The 17,355-nt window shown below is 46.2% G+C and overlaps 1 protein-coding gene across 1 annotated transcript in view; it reads right to left on the bottom strand.

The window, feature by feature from the left end:
* The window catches only part of LOC121855301, a 238,763-nt gene that overhangs the window by 176,258 nt on the left and 45,150 nt on the right, over nucleotides 1–17,355 (bottom strand). The window contains exons 2-3 of the mRNA XM_042350179.1: nucleotides 7,589–7,859; nucleotides 2,012–2,077 (exon numbers count right to left, since the gene is read on the bottom strand). Of these exons, the coding sequence (XP_042206113.1) occupies nucleotides 2,012–2,077; nucleotides 7,589–7,859 (337 nt within the window). The remainder of the gene's footprint in view (nucleotides 1–2,011; nucleotides 2,078–7,588; nucleotides 7,860–17,355) is intronic.

Here is a 17,355-nt window from a genome sequence, read left to right as displayed (position 1 = left end):
ACATGTTGTTATTCACATCAGTCAGCCAACACCAGTGTGACCCCACAGCGATAGTAACAACGCCACACCGTCTCAAGGTAAAACACATCACACTTCCCCGTTTCCGTCTGACTCAATGACATAACGTGCAACAACAACATACTTAACAGGCCACAAGGTTCAAAGACCATTGTAAATATGTTCATCTTTCTGGGAAAATATTAACGAGGCTTAACATTTGAGACTATGGCTCGTTGGCTGAAGTAAGTCTTTTATGTAAATTAATTGCCCATTTTGAGAAGGATTAAACAGTCCATCGTTTGGGGGAACACAAAAAGATCTTTTAAAATTACTCTTATTCAGAACCTATAAAGAGAAACTCGAATTATATTTACACATAGAAAAATATAAATCACCCAAGCAGTTAGCAGTGCAGTGTAGCGGTCATGCGTGAGACATGCAATACTCTGGTAGCATTAACGCCTTTGGTTACTTAGTATGTTGAAAGCTTTTGACCAGTAACAAATGCATTTTTACACTGTATCAATTTTCCCTTACTATTTACATAAACCTGAAAATACACATTTATATCATATTGTATATATGTACAGTACATATTGCACTAGTGACACAAGACAAAGGAGAAGGTGTTACAAAGGACTCAAACAAATGCTGCTACAAAACCAAACGAGACGTGTGCTGAGAATAGTTGTTAACCTCGCCAACAGGTGACCAACAGGTGAGAGTTGTGGCAGAGTGACCGAGCTCACCACACAGTCGCCTCCTGAAAACCGAGTCAACTACAAAATCAGATCCTGCGAACTGTACTTGGATCAGTCAAGACCTGTGAACTGTGCTTGGATCAGTCAGGACCTGTGAACTGTGCTTGGATCAGTCAGGACCTGTGAACTGTGCTTGGATCAGTCAGGACCTGTGAACTGTGCTTGGATCAGTCAAGACCTGTGAACTGTGCTTGGATCAGTCAGGACCTGTGAACTGTGCTTGGATCAGTCAGGACCTGTGAACTGTGCTTGGATCAGTCAGGACCTGTGAACTGTGCTTGGATCAGTCAGGACCTGCACAATATCAGCCAGGGTGTGGTGAGGTCATGAGAGCTACAGTGTGGGTACGCAGTCGTGTTCAACTCTCCCACACAACATAGAATACGTCAGTCATTAGAGACACTTGATACACACACAAGTTACAGTACACTACACAAGATGCACACATGTTACATCACACAATACACACATAAGTTACACTACACTTGATACACACACAAGTTACACTACACAAGATACACACACAAGTTACAGTACACTACACAAGATGCACACATGTTACATCACACAATACACACACAAGTTACACTACACTTGATACACACACAAGTTACACTACACAAGATACACACACAAGTTACACTACACTACACAAGATGCACACATGTTACATCACACAATACACACATAAGTTACACTACACTAGATACACACACAAGTTACACTACACTTGACAGCCACACACACACACACACGGGGGGGGCAAACTTGACACAGTAACGCCCGTGTTATTAAGCATCTTCCCTTGAAGAGGGTCGTCGTGTTTCAACCCGAGTGTTAAACTAAATGAGTCCTGAGGGACACCGCAGTACAGTACTTAACGGGGTGAGGCGGTAAGATTAACTAATTCCAATATTTTAATTAATTTTATTGGAACTAGTTAATCTTACCGCCTCACCACCCCGTTAAGTACTGTACTGCGGTGTCCCTCAGGACTCATTTAGTTTAAAACTCGGGTTGAAACACGACGACCCTCTTCAAGGGAAGATGCTTAATAACACGGGCGTAAGACTCGTGCACTACACTACACCTCAAAATACGACTACCTGCAACTGGGAAACACAACTAACTACTACAAGACCATCACCACCGCCACATGGAAGCGGTAGTGTGGTGTGTGGGTGAGGGAGGGAGGGAGGGACGGTGGTTGAAGCAGGATCATCAGACAATAACATGAAACATTAACTCACATCAAGTCAGACTGAGAGGACCAGGCGGACTGCAGGAACCTGAAGGTATTGGAGACGGCGGCGCTGCTGGAAAACCACACAGGACAACAAGGTTACACTCAGACACACACTAACAGTTACCACACCACCAGTCTACTGCTCCGTAGCGGTGATGTCAGTAACACTCATTGGTCAACACGTAACACTGACATGCTGTGTCCATCACCAACTGGTTACATATATACACAAAAAAAAATTATGTATTAAAATATTTATTAGAAGCAAAAGATTCAGTCAAAGGTGAAATTTAAAGATTATTTTTGAGGGAAAAGTTGAGAAGAACCTTGAATTTGGTTATCAAGAAACATTTCCCGGGTTAGTTGTAACATTAATAGCATAAGCAACATTAATAATAATTAGTAAACACTGCCGCCACCACAGTTACCAACATACAGTATTTACAACGATTACAAATTATTTGTTTTTATGTGTGTGTGCGTGTGTGTGTGTGTGTGCGTGTGTGTGTGTGTGTTAAAACTAATTATCACAAAGGTCAACCCAATCAGGTGAGACGCGACGGCTCCCGCTGGGCTTCAGTTACAAACGTTAAGTAAATAAACACCCAACAATAACAGTTACTGGACGACATGTGGCACCAAGGAGAATATTTCTGTAATCCAGTGAATTTTTTTTTTTTTTTTTTGCTTATGCTGTTGGTAGGAGTTGTCTGTAACCACAGCCACCTGGCGGCCTCCTGCGCAACGAGGCGAGAATCAGATACCATCACTGTTGTACAGGGAGGGCACACACACACACACACACACACACACACACACACACACACACACACACACACACACACACACACACACACACACACACACACACACACACACACACACACACACACACACACACACACACACACACACACACACACACATATCCACAGTCTACACTTCAAACATTACAGTAATAAGGCGGACAAACTTAACAAAATTCAATGAAATGGGACAAAATTACACCCGACACTTATATTCCATTCCACAAAATTCCAAGGCGTACATAACACCCAACCCAGATATCACCACCTCGAGATGGTTGGCGAGCCGTGTGTGTGTGTGTGTGTGTGTGTGGTGAAGGTGCATCAAGATGACAACATCACATCACCAAGAAGAAAAAAAAGGGTGACCAGAGGCGTATGGCGGCCAACACACAAGTCATGGGCACCAGTGATCAGCCTCGGACAGGGTGGAGAGTCATTTCACCACTCAAGAAGCACCAGGAGACTAACACCATCTTTACTTCCTATACAGATTTCTGAGTATATGTTTAAAAGGAGTGCATTAAGCTACACCCACGCTCCCACTAAGACGAAAGTATTTATCATGGGAGCGAAGGCAGGGAGGAGGGTTTGTGTCTCACCAGAGAAGCTTCACCAACAGCACGTAATATGAACAGACTACAAGACACAAGGCACGTCTGGTGTGAGCATCAACAAGGTAGAGAGCGTTGGGAGGGTGAGTGTGATCATCGGCCAGGTGGATAATGTCCAGCTATATTGTACCAACACGAAGTCTGGATTCACAACAGCCGAGAGATGGTGTCCTGATTCTTACTCCTTCATTATTTACAGTATGGATGTAAACAGTAGAGGGAGACCGACGGAGAGGCAACTAATGTCAACTGAGGACTGGGAGCCACCGTCCTCTCCATGCATACATACCTGTAGAAGCATAACAATAAAGAAACGCTGGAAAAACTAACTGTGAAAACCATTTGCCGAGATATACTGAACATAGTACAGTAGGTGACAGACCCTGAAGACTACGGACTCTTGAGGTACGAGAGGGGGACAACTGTCAATGCACTCGTCTAGTTTCCGTTACCTAAAATAGAACTAAGTGGCCATAAATCACTGGCACAGAGGTGGTCCCTTCCTCCTGAGTGAGTCAACAAACACAGCAACACACACACCACAACCACAGCAACACACACCACAACCACAGCAACACACACCACAACCACAGCAACACACACCACAACCACAGCAACACACACCACACCACAGCAACACACACCACACACACCACAACAACCACACACACACACACCACAAACACAGCACACACACAACTACAGCACCACACACACCACAGCAACACACACACCACAACCACAGCAACACACACACCACAACCACAGCAACACACACACACCACAACCACAGCAACACACACACCACAACCACAGCACACACACACACACCACAACCACAGCAACACACAACCACACACCAGCAACACACACCACAAACCACAGCAACACACACACCACAACCACACAACACACACCACAACCACAGCAACACACACCACAACCACAGCAACACACACCACAACCACAGCAACACACACACCACAACCACACAACCACACAACACACACACACCACAACCACAGCAACACACACCACAACCACAGCAACACACACCACAACCACAGCACACACACCACAACCACAGCAACACACACCACACCACACACAACACACAGCACCACACACACCACAACCACAGCAACACACACCACAACCACAGCAGCACACACCACACCACAACACACACCACAACCAGCACACACCACAACCACAGCAACACACCACAACCACAGCACACACACCACAACCACAGCAACACACACCACAACCACAGCAACACACACCACAACCACAGCAACACACACCACAACCACAGCAACACACACCACAACACACAGCACCACAACATACACCACAACACACACACCACAACCACAGCAACACACAGCCACAGCAACACACACCACAACCACAGCAACACACACCACAACACAGCAACACACACACCACAACCACAGCAGCACACACCACAACCACAGCAACACACACCACAACCACAGCAACACACACCACAACTACAGCAACACACACCACAACCACAGCAGCACACACCACAACCACAGCAACACACACCACAACCACAGCACACACACACCACAACCACAGCAACACACACCACAACCACAGCAGCACACACCACAACCACAGCAGCACACACCACAACCACAGCAACACACACCACAACACACAGCAACACACACCACAACTACAGCAACACACACCACAACCACACACACACACACCACAACCACAGCAACACACACCACAACCACAGCAAGCACACCACACACACCACAGCACACACCACACAACCACACAGCAACACACACCACAACCACAGCAACACACACCACAACCACAGCAACACACACCACAACCACAGCAACATACACCACAACCACACACCACACACACCACAACCACAGCAACATACACCCACAACCACAGCAGCACACACACCACAACCACAGCAAACACACACCACAACCACAGCAACATACACCACAACCACAGCAACATACACCACAACCACAGCAACACACACCACAACCACAGCAACACACCACAACCACAGCAACACACACCACAACCACAGCAACATACACCACAACCACAGCAACACACACCACAACCACAGCAACACACACCACAACCACAGCAACATACACCACAACCACAGCAACATACACCACAACCACAGCAACACACACCACAACCACAGCAACATACACCACAACCACAGCAACACACACCACAACCAAAGCAACACACACCACAACTACAGCATCACTCCTCAACACACCTAAGCCTGAGTTACCCATTAAAAAGTTAAAAGAAATAATTTTTACATTACTTTAAAAAAAAACATCCAGCTAACTGTAAATACGCCACAGTATTATTATCCAGAACGTGTGACAATGACTCCTCTCTTATGTCTGTACGATTGTCTCTACGTATCTAAAGCTTCACTATAATCAGAGATCCATAACTCTTAAATTTCCTAATGTCATTATTATTTATTGATGAATCATATTTCCGGTTAAACTGACAGCAAAAAGTGCCATCCAAATTTAGTTTTATTTTACGAGTACAGCACAGTAGGTAGAGAGTGACAGTACAGTAGGTAGAGAGCGACAGTAACAGTAGGTAGAGAGCGACAGTACAGTAGGTAGAGAGTGACAGTAACAGTAGGTAGAGAGTGACAGTACAGTGGGTAGAGTGACAAAACTCTTCCCAGTTTTGTCTGATGATTTTTTTAAAGCTGGAGAAGCACAAACAAAGATTTACCTCGACTACACAGGAACATGAAGCACATCATGGCGCCAAACATCCCAAAATGGTTAATGTGGTACATGATATATTTCACAGCCATGATACACAACAGAATACTCTGGACACCCAGGTATAGTCTCTCCAGGCCCGCCAACAGAGTGTGTCGGATGGGTTCAGTATTCCGAGATACATTCATCCCAAACTGGGAAGATAATTTTGTCTCTTACAGAACAACACGCTATTGGGCTGCAGAAGCAGAGTGCATTCAGTGTTCACCTCCTGTCATATGGGTCGTGGGTTCACCCGAGGCAACCCAGTTGGGGGAGTGAGGGGGTCGAGGGCAGTACTCTTGACACTTCCTCCAAGTGCAGCGAAAACTTAATAATACATTGAGCTGAACCCATACTGTTCTTAGCGGGCAGTCGGGCCTATGGGAGCTAATTTCACATTTATCACCCATTTTTTTTAAACCTCCGGGGCAGTCAGTCCGAAGAGGAATCCCCAACATCATGTTAGTTTAAAGTGGCCCGAGAAATGGGCGTTATCAGAGGACAGCTTGCTGAACCCTGGCAAGTACAGTACAGTACTCTTCATTAAAAGAAACTCTTAGTCGCAGGGGCACAACGTTTACCTCACGTGAAACCATTTCCAAAAGTCAGGCTGAAATGGCAAAAGCTTTTGTGTTCAAGTCCTTTTCTCAGAGGGGAGAAAAAATACAATGCTCCTTCGAAAACTAACATTTTCACGAAAATCAAGGGTCACGGAACACAATGGCTTCCAACCTCTGAGAGCGAATCAATATGCGACACTGAAAGCAACTGAAAATACTGCAAGGGTAAGCACTAATGGGGCGGGGGTGAGGAGGTGAAGAAGGAGGATAAGTGAAGGAGGAGGAGGAGGAGGAGGAGGAGGAGGAGGAGGAAGTGAAGCAGGAGGAGGAGGAGGAAGTGAACAGGAGAAGGAAGTGAAGCATGGGACAACTCGGTGAATCGTATCACGTTGACCTAAACCCTCTCAAAGGTCCTCCCACACAGCTTGTCGCCAGGGTCTTCTCTCCACGTACCCTTCACCTGCACCATCTCACCTTCCTCGATCTCACAGTTCCACCAGATAATTGTTTCTTTCCTCGTTGACGATGACGCTGTGTTTTACTTGTGGTGTAAAGGAGCCGTTTTGAAGTACTCGAGGTAATACACGACCGCACCATTCTCACCCACACACTAGTCGTCACCCTGACTTACCGCACCGTAATACTTTTTATATAGTAAACCAACAGAAAATATCCACGTGAAGTTGTGATTAATATTATAGATGAGGATCACAACAGGGGCGAATGTGACTAACGGGACAGAGCTTCAGGTGATACAGAAAGAGGTGGGTACTCACGCGCCGTCTGAGGAGGCAGAGTTGGTTGTCGGGAAGTCAGGAGAGCCGTACTCCTCTAGCGCGTCGGAGCTGTTGTTGGGGAGGTCTCCGCCGGTGAGGGTGGAGGTGGAGGCGTTGGAGGCAGTATAGGTATTGTTGGTTGTAGCAGCGTTGGTATTGTTGGGGTGGTGGTTGCCAAGGACCACACCAACCACACTGCCGGGGTCTGACCGCCGCTGCTCCTTGTTGCTCACCCCACTGGACCCGCCCACACTACTGCTACCCTTCTCTCCTGCAACACAAACGTCACCTTTATTACACACTTGTATTATCAAACTCATCTTACCCTATCAAGATGCATAAACACTAAACATAAGATGAAACAATTATTGTACCTTATATAAATTTACACATCATATACAATACAAACTTCACAACATGTATGGAAAGCAATAATGCAAAATTCTGAAGTAAACGCCCGTCACACACGTAGCCATAATTCTATTGTAAACTGGACAACTCTACTGGGCGAGAGAAAATGATATTACTTACCGTTAAATAAAAAAATTACTCATATGTTCATTATTTACAAGTAAGAAGCGTTGAACACATCACGGTATCAGATTAAATGACACGGCAAGCCTTTACATTATCGACTCAGGGGACAATACGCAGCACAACTCTCCTGACAACTCCGACACCAGGTACAAACACTCGCTTGCTATCCACCTGTCACACACCTCCCACTTAGCCCATATTAAGTAAAGGATAATATAGGTGTTCAGCCCAAAACATGCTCAGTTCACATACAACTAACAAGATGGAGGAAGTGTTTGGCCACCATTTGTGTTACTCGTGAGCAAATTGTTTCCTTATCAATATTACGTAATTTTGGCGCCACTCAAACTGTTTATGTAAATTGATAACTTCCTCGTTGTTGTTGTTGTTGTCATTTAACCTTCACCTGGATTATCGAAAGTAAACACGTACTTGGTTGTTTTTCAGGTGTGAGGAAGGAGGGACCTGCCAGACACGGATTATCTCAGGTGATCAGAGGAGACACGATACTCTTATTGGAACGTGTGTGTGTGTGTGTGTGTGTGTGTGTGTGTGTGTGTGTGTGTAAATAAGACATATATTGTGTTTTATGTCCCAAATACCAGTGCAGCCCCTAACTGACCCTTACACATGTACAAAACTTGACGTAGGGTGAGATGCACAGTACAGTATGTGATCTACGGTCGGTTCAGGGGGTTAATAACTGACCTGATAAAAGCAGCACAGTATAAATATCTCTCCAAAACACAAGTCGACGGATTATTAACGCTGCCTCTCAACTCTGGAGCCATGAACTGTGTCCTCAAGTGAGATATGTTAGATCACCCATCACAAATACTCCCTCACTACACTTCAAACACCACGTTTTAACCTACAAAGTTTACTCGCGCAATTTAACATTAGAACATATAAGTAGTTTGTTTTTTCTTGTTTATTCTTAACTAATAGTCCATGAGCTACCGACAGTGAACTGGCCACTAAAAATGGGGTTAAAATAAAATATAATTATTATGAGATGTTAACCTGTGTGTGTGATTAATGTGTGTGTGTGTGTGTGTGTGAGAGATGAACAAAGCTCGCGACTTTCTGATAACCAAAAACACATTCTCTCTCCAAATAACCAAGACAAGAAAAAAACTAACAGGTGAGGCGACTTGTGCTGAGCCTGGGAGTTCCATGAAAAAAAAAAACTATTATCCTTCATATATATTTATGAGTTCATTACGGAGAGAGAGTGTTTATTTTTAGAAAGGTGAAGGAAGGCAGGCAGGGAGGCAGGCAGGCAGGCAGGGAGGCAGGCAATGTGAGCAGATAGAAGCTACACTAAAAACAACTCAGCCACGAGTCTCTCTAAACTCATTCTGCATCCAGTCATCATCTAAGTATTCAGTCAGTCAGTCAGTCAGTCAGTCAGCCACCAGGTCCACCAAGAGGGCGTGTCTGGGTGATACTGTTTGACACACACACACACACACACACACACACACACACACACACACACCTATTGCTATAAACCTCCACCGTTTCGTCATCCATTATTTCACGTCACTCGCATAAGCCGAATACATTATTAATCGAACGTCAGCGATAAAAATAAGAGCGAACCATGTGGAGGCGTTGTGTAATGAGAGAGAGAGAGAGAGAGAGAGAGAGAGAGAGAGAGAGAGAGAGATTACCATACTTGACGTTCTACACACACACACACACACACACACACACACACACACACGTGGTTTACATTGTCACCTTCAAGCTCCGTGCTCCTGTCAGACTGTGAATTACACCTTTATACACAGCATCCTCACCCTTTGTAACCTAGGGTGGGGCCGATGAAGAGGCCCCCGCTGCTCTCTAATGCTCGTGGCTATACCCTCACCTTTAACCCACCTGCACCACTACACACACTATTTTTCATCAACGTAATAAACACAATTGCTAGTTCTGTTATACTGACAGGCGCCAAGACTCACAATCCACATAGAGGGAAGTTCCTGATCAGCCTGTACTGTGTTTCATAACCAGAACAGACGTATGGACAAACTTTCCTTCTTCTACTTAACTCGATGAATCTTACTCTCATTCAGTGGTGTTCTCATGGCCTGGCCTACCTCCATTACCATGCTCTCAACTCGTGCTTACTTGCCATTACCATCCACATACGACATCGCTTACACACGTCTACTCTGGTTCCCTCACCTTCCTCACGGTACACTCCTCGCAACATGTGGAGATCTTACTTGCATTATGTCTCAGTGTCTCCTTCAGGTCCTTCACAAAGACGACTCTACCCATTCCCGTAGGTCCTTCCCTCCCTCCCTCCCTCCTTCACTCACTCGGCAAGCACAATAACAACACACAGACGGCGCACAGACACAATGCTAATGTCCTAAATTTAGCTCGCATAATTTCAATCTTCATTCCATTATCGTATTGACAACTATTGGTGTTAGTGAAAAAAGTACCTAAATCATCCGTCAAGTCGGCATAAATACTACCTAAAGCTTCATAGTTAAAAAGAGTAAATAATGCTGGAAAACGTTAATTGAAGTATATAAGTCGGCAACCATTCTTATTAACATAAAGCCTCCCTCACGGTGCTGAATTAACACGGCTTTGTATGGACGGCCACAGGTAACCCTATACTATACAGCGTGCAGCAAGGAAAGACGAGTATGCAGTCTTCCCCCAAAAATTATATCGGGGACGTAAAAAAAAAAAAAAACCCACACGTCCAAACAGTCAATATTGTCTTTTATTTAAACAGTGTGTGTAACTACCATACAAACTTGTAATGTACTGACGGGATTATCAGGTTTTCACTTATAATGAACGTGGAACATGTGTACAGAGTCCCTCCTGGACTTGACTCACGAAATTCAATCCTCAGTAATGGTCAACATCATCAGGAAAACTCTACGAGGGGAGCTGGGGCGGGCGAGGGGATGACGAAGAGGTCATACGGGGGGGCATAAAATGGGGAGGATTAAAATACAATGAACAGGATAGTGAGTATAAGGAGGTGACGCAAATGTAACAGAGAGAGAAAGAAGAATGGAGTGAGTAGTTGTAACCACGAGGAAGCAGGATGGAGTATTTGTCAGCCACTGGGAGGCAGGGGGTGGTGGTGCGTGCAAGAGTCATCATCAACTCCCGGGATAATCTATCAGAGTGGCGGTATAGGGGGCGGCGCCACCACAAGTACCACCAAGAGTACGTGGCCTGAGACACACCATATGCCCGGCGCCCACCAACACATTAGGGAACCAAGGGGTGACCAGCCCCCTCCCTTCTTCCAGACAGGGGGCGAGAGTCCTCCCCCAGCACAGCCTCCACCGCCGCACCTCCCTGGCGCCACACATCCTGTTCTAACACTGCTGTTATTACCCACACCTGGGTCACCATCACCCGCCTCCCACCACTGTCCTCACGCCACTACCTATCCACCGCTGCAAACTTCTACTTGCAATACACTTTCTGTAGTAGCCTTTCCACCACGACCCAAGCAATAATTAACACAAGGTTAACAAAGGCGTGATATATAGTGTCCTATTGTTCTTTTCCCCGTCATTTCAGTTTTGCTGGTCCGGGTGAAAAGTGAAAGGTGGTCCTACGTGCAAGACTGCCTGTTAGGGATACAGTGGATACAACACACTGTACTGCATAGTAAGCCTGTGGAATACAAAGAGGCAGAGAGAACTGTATCCACTAGGCCGCTGCATCCCTTTACTACATAGTGATAACATTTAAAACTCCGATACTAGAGAAATAGAGACCCCCATTATGGAACTAGACAACACTAGACAACACTAGAAACATAAGAACAGTATAAAACAAGAGGCCAGGCACAGAGAGGAAGTGTTATCAAGGGGACTTAACACGCTCTTGGCACCAACCACGATGAAGCAATAACGGACGGCAGGGATACCTTGGTAGATAAGGTCTAACACACACACACACACACACACACACACACACACACACACACACACACACACACACACACACACACACACACACACACACACACACACACACACACACACACACACACACACACACACACACACACACACACACACACACACACACACACACACACACACACACACACACACACACACACACGTACACACACACACACACACACAGAGTGGAGGCGGCATCCTGGTGATTACAAAATGATAACCCAACTTTCAGAAACTTTTACCCCCAACTCTGTATCACTGAAAGAACTGTAATAATGAAAGAATCTGAAACAGCTACCGGATTTACTTCAACTTTCAAGGAGGAGGAATAATGAGTCCCGTCACATAACCATGGTCACTCGCTCTGGACAGTGTAGACACGATACTGTACAGCACACCAGACTAATGTTGCCACTCTTACTGTACACAAACATCTAGTTAAGTTGTAGACATTTTACCATTTTTCTCCCGACAACATTCATCTTGATATTCTAAATAAGATCTAATTTATCCCTATTTATTAACAATCACTATTCCTAATTACACGGAAATAAAATGAATTACTATTAATATTTTAGTCTAACATTTTTTAGAAACAAGAAAATTAGTGTCACCAAATGGGAAAAATGTCCGAAACGTTAGGAGTTGGAGCATATCACCACAGAACACCATCACCACACAACACCGTCACCACAGAACACCATCACCACACAACACCGTCACCACACAGCACACACCACACAACACCGTCACCACACAGCACCGTCACCACACAACACCGTCACCACACAACACCGTCACCACACAACACCGTCACCACACAACACCATCACCACACAACACCATCACCACACAACACCGTCACCACAGAACACCATCACCACACAACACCGTCACCACACAGCACCATCACCACACAACACCATCACCACAGAACACCATCACCACACACCGTCACCACAGCACCATCACCACACAACACCGTCACCACACAACACCGTCACCACACAACACCGTCACCACACAACACCGATACCACACAACACCGTCACCACACCGTCACCACACAACACCGTCACCACACAACACCATCACCACACAGTCACCACACAACACCATCACCACACAACACCGTCACCACACATCATCACAACCCATACCATCACAAACACCCACACGATACACCACGCCCACACCCCCACCCACCCGCCACACCTCCATGCATATCTCCAGATGAGTCAACGCTCTATCACACACACAATTGTTAAAGCCAGGTTTAGCAACTTCCAGCCAGCAGTAACTGAAATAGGTTTAACGTCAAATCCACGAAAACCATTTATAGTCGAGTCCAGGGTTGACTAACAGCGACTTAACCTGGCATATGGATCGCTACATCTCCACAATCTTCATTAGTCTGGTAAAATCAACTTCCTAATATAAAGCAGATTTCAGGAGAGGCAATGTTGATATGTGTGTGTGTGTGTGTGTGTGTGTTATATTAATGGTGATGGAGCAGCATGCCTCCACTATGGCGAGAGAGTGATGGTGTGTTTGTCAAATGTGAGAGATGCAGTAAGTGCGAATGTGTCAGTTTGGTAGATGACGTCAGTGAAGTATTTACCTAGCGGTCAGCAAGAGGGGTGGTGGGGTGGTGGAGCCTCAACAAACGGCACCACCACTGCTAACGGTCCGGTCCCACCCACCCACCCACCCACCCACCCCACACACGACCTGTACCGTGTAGTAACCAAGACACCTCAACACTAACTAACTAACTAACCCCTTTACACAACACACCAACCCACGAGTTACAACTGGCTGACCCCAACTAGCAGACCATCATGACCTGCACTGCCTACCCCCCTGCACACGGCCCCTTTATACCACCACTACACAGTCAAAAGAAAGACTCATCAGACCAGTCCATCCAGGAATTATACAGACTGACTCACACCTGATCCCTTGGCCCAGTCTTCCGGTTGGCCAGTCAGACGAGCTTTACAGAGGACGGCCAAACTAACCCGGCTAGGAGAAAGAAGGGAGAACGGGGGGTAACGAAGGAGGGTCACACCTACAGCCTCTAGGTGTTGGCAGGAGGGACAACCAAGAGACTGGAGAATTTTAAAGACACCTCGAGGAACAGAACTTTACCCTCGACGCAATACTCGGCCATCAACCACAACACCACGATAACCAACACTAACCATTACTGTCAGGTCAGGTTAGGTTAGGTTAGGTCAGGTCAGGTCAGGTTCATCCTACCCAGTAACCAATTTTGATTTTATTTTATTTTTTTATTATTTTTTTTTATTTTTTTTTTGGGGGGAGAATAAGGGAAGGAGAAGAGAGAATAGAGGACGGAGAAGGGGAGGAGAAGGAGACAGAACAATGAAGGGAGAGAAGGAGAAGCCAAGAGCCGGATATCACACACGTCCATAACCACTACCTGGAGCCTGGCCGCGCGCACACACACACACACACACACACAGGTCAGTGGGATCGGAGACAAACAACCACCCAGGAGTCAGGTCAGGATTGGGTCAGTCAGGTCAGTCACTTCTATTATTCAATTTAATTCGTTTGGAGTTGACCGGGCGTTAACCTCATCCCCAAATAACACAAACACACTCACTACAACACAACACACCACAAAACACACACACCCACCCACACACACACACACACACACACACACACACACACACACACCCAGCCAATCTTACCTTTTTGCACTGTCACTATGTTGAAATGCCCTGGAGTATGACCTCCCCACCTAGTTATTATATATCATATTTGTATCACTTATGTTACTTGTATATTATTTGTCAATCAAGTGACCCATTCCCCAATTATGTAACTGTATATTTTTAGCTTTCCTGCTGCCATGTTCTTTCAATAAACTGGATTATACTGTAAGATATGACACCATTTCACCTGGACTTTGATACAACGATACGGGTGTTGAGGCGAGTCAGGATCTACAGTATACACCACACAATCAAGTCTACGTAACTCACACGCCCATTCGCTAGATGGGGGGTAACCACACTAAACATTGGAGACGATCACGGCGTTAACGGAGCCCAACGTATACGGAGAGGTTCTTGTACGATTGACCATGGACGAGTGTTTCAAGTTTCCTCTGTGGTATAAAAGTTGTCTTCCAGCACACATATACAGTATAAGGTAATTACACACTTCTGCAACTCTAACGCACATCAGTATCCATAGTTACTCCCCTTAACACCCCCCACCTATTATGACAGAGGTAAGTGTAAACCTCACAACTGTGCCAGAGACCAAGATATACTGGCACCGTCAAGCACACCCATGATCAGCACTGCGTCGATCATGCGAGGCTGACTGGTAACTTACCGTACATGGTGTAGTAAGGGGGTGTAGTACACTGTATGTATGTGTGTAAGTGTGTGTGGGAAGGGCCGAGGAGGAGGAGAGGGGGGGGGAGGGAGCTCGTGTGGGCCAGGTATACAACAGTGTAAACAAACAGTGGTTGAGTGTTGTTGTTGGTGAGGGAGCAGGACCAGACTGACTCCTGCAGCGCTGCCCGCCCCGCCCCTCACCCTAGTGCACCCGTACCCACACACTCACGTAAAACCCCACTTAACCGTATTGCATAACGTCAACCTCATGTGTTAATCAAACGAAGAAAAAATAAAACAAGAGACACTCATTAGCACCCACAACACTCGGGTTCGATTCCCACTTCACAGTCATTTTGATAACAATAACCACATAAACATAGCACTTTCATCTCCTCATTTACGTCACTTAATATCAAACAACCATCAAACTTTCAGCTCCCAGTAGTACAGATCACCTTCCTTCCCTGCCTTTACCACCAGGGAAGGGGAGGAAGGGGGGGGAGGGGGGAGGTGAGGGAGGGTTGGGGGGTGGCGGACGGCGGCCACTTGGCGGTAAACAGGCAACAAAGGGACGAGTATCACGCCACCACCACAACCAAAAAATTTCCCAACCATTTCCACCATATAACGTTACCTGCCACTAACAACACTCTTCACAACAAGCCACCACAACCAAAACCATTATCATTACAACCACAACACCCACCACCATTACAACCACACCCACCACCATTACAACCACACCCACCACCACTCGACAGTACAGATTCCTCCTGCGTGGACAACCCGCCCCTTACACTGTTAAGAGGCAGAGTGGTGAGAGAGACAGAGTGGACAGGTGAGAGGGGTGGATGGAGGTTGAGAGACAGGAAGAGAGAGTGACATGAGAGGGGAAGAGAGGGGTGAGGTGAGGGAGGGGTGAGGTGAGGGAGAGCTGAGAGGGAGGAGAATAGTGAGGATAAAGGGAGGGTACTGAGGAGAGAGAGAGAGGATAGTAGTGAGGGGTCTTCTGCGGAGCATGACCGCATATAAGACTTAAGGCCGCACCACTTCCAGTCTGTCAGTGGCCAACAACCGCAGCTACCCCTCCCCCCCCATACTTGCGGCAACCATAACCAGCTCCCCTACAACCACTTCTACCCCCTTGTCAACCAACTGGCATACATCATCATACACACGTCCCAGTACATCATACACACGTCCCAGTCCCAGTACATCATACACACGTCCCAGTACACACATACACACGTCCCAGTACATACATACACACGTCCCAGTACACCATACACACGTCCCAGTACATCATACACACGTCCCAGTACACACATACACACGTCCCAGTACATCATACACGTCCCAGCACACCATACACCGTCCCACACATACACACGTCCCAGTACACCACACACGTCCCAGTACATCATACACACGTCCCAGTACATCATACACACGTCACAACACATCATACACGTCCTAGTACATCATACACACGTCACAACACATCATACACGTCCCAGTACATCATACACACGTTTTAACACATCATTATACACATAACGACTCTCAGTGTATGTTAATAAAACCATAACACAACTCAGGTACACTCAAGTATCGCGGTACACTACAGGTGGACAACTGTACTGCTGTTAATTATCTCAGGTAAACCACAGCCAGACGGTGATTGGTGGGAAACTGTACAACACACCCTCAAGTAAGGCGGGCATAACACACTGTACGCTAAGCAGACGTTAGTTAAGTGAGCCTCCTATACCTTTAGTTCAGGTTAAGTAACTAACTCCTGTCAAGTCTTGGGTGTGATGAAAGCCAACAGTCACAGTGCGGAAGGACCTATCAGCGCGCGCCGTACCCATATACGAGTGGA

The sequence above is a fragment of the Homarus americanus genome, unplaced genomic scaffold, assembly GCF_018991925.1.
Source record: "Homarus americanus isolate GMGI-L3 unplaced genomic scaffold, GMGI_Hamer_2.0 scaffold32063, whole genome shotgun sequence".
Taxonomy (NCBI): Eukaryota; Metazoa; Arthropoda; class Malacostraca; order Decapoda; family Nephropidae; genus Homarus; species Homarus americanus.
Note: the sequence above shows the minus strand (reverse complement) of the source record. Positions and strands in the feature narration are given on the sequence as shown.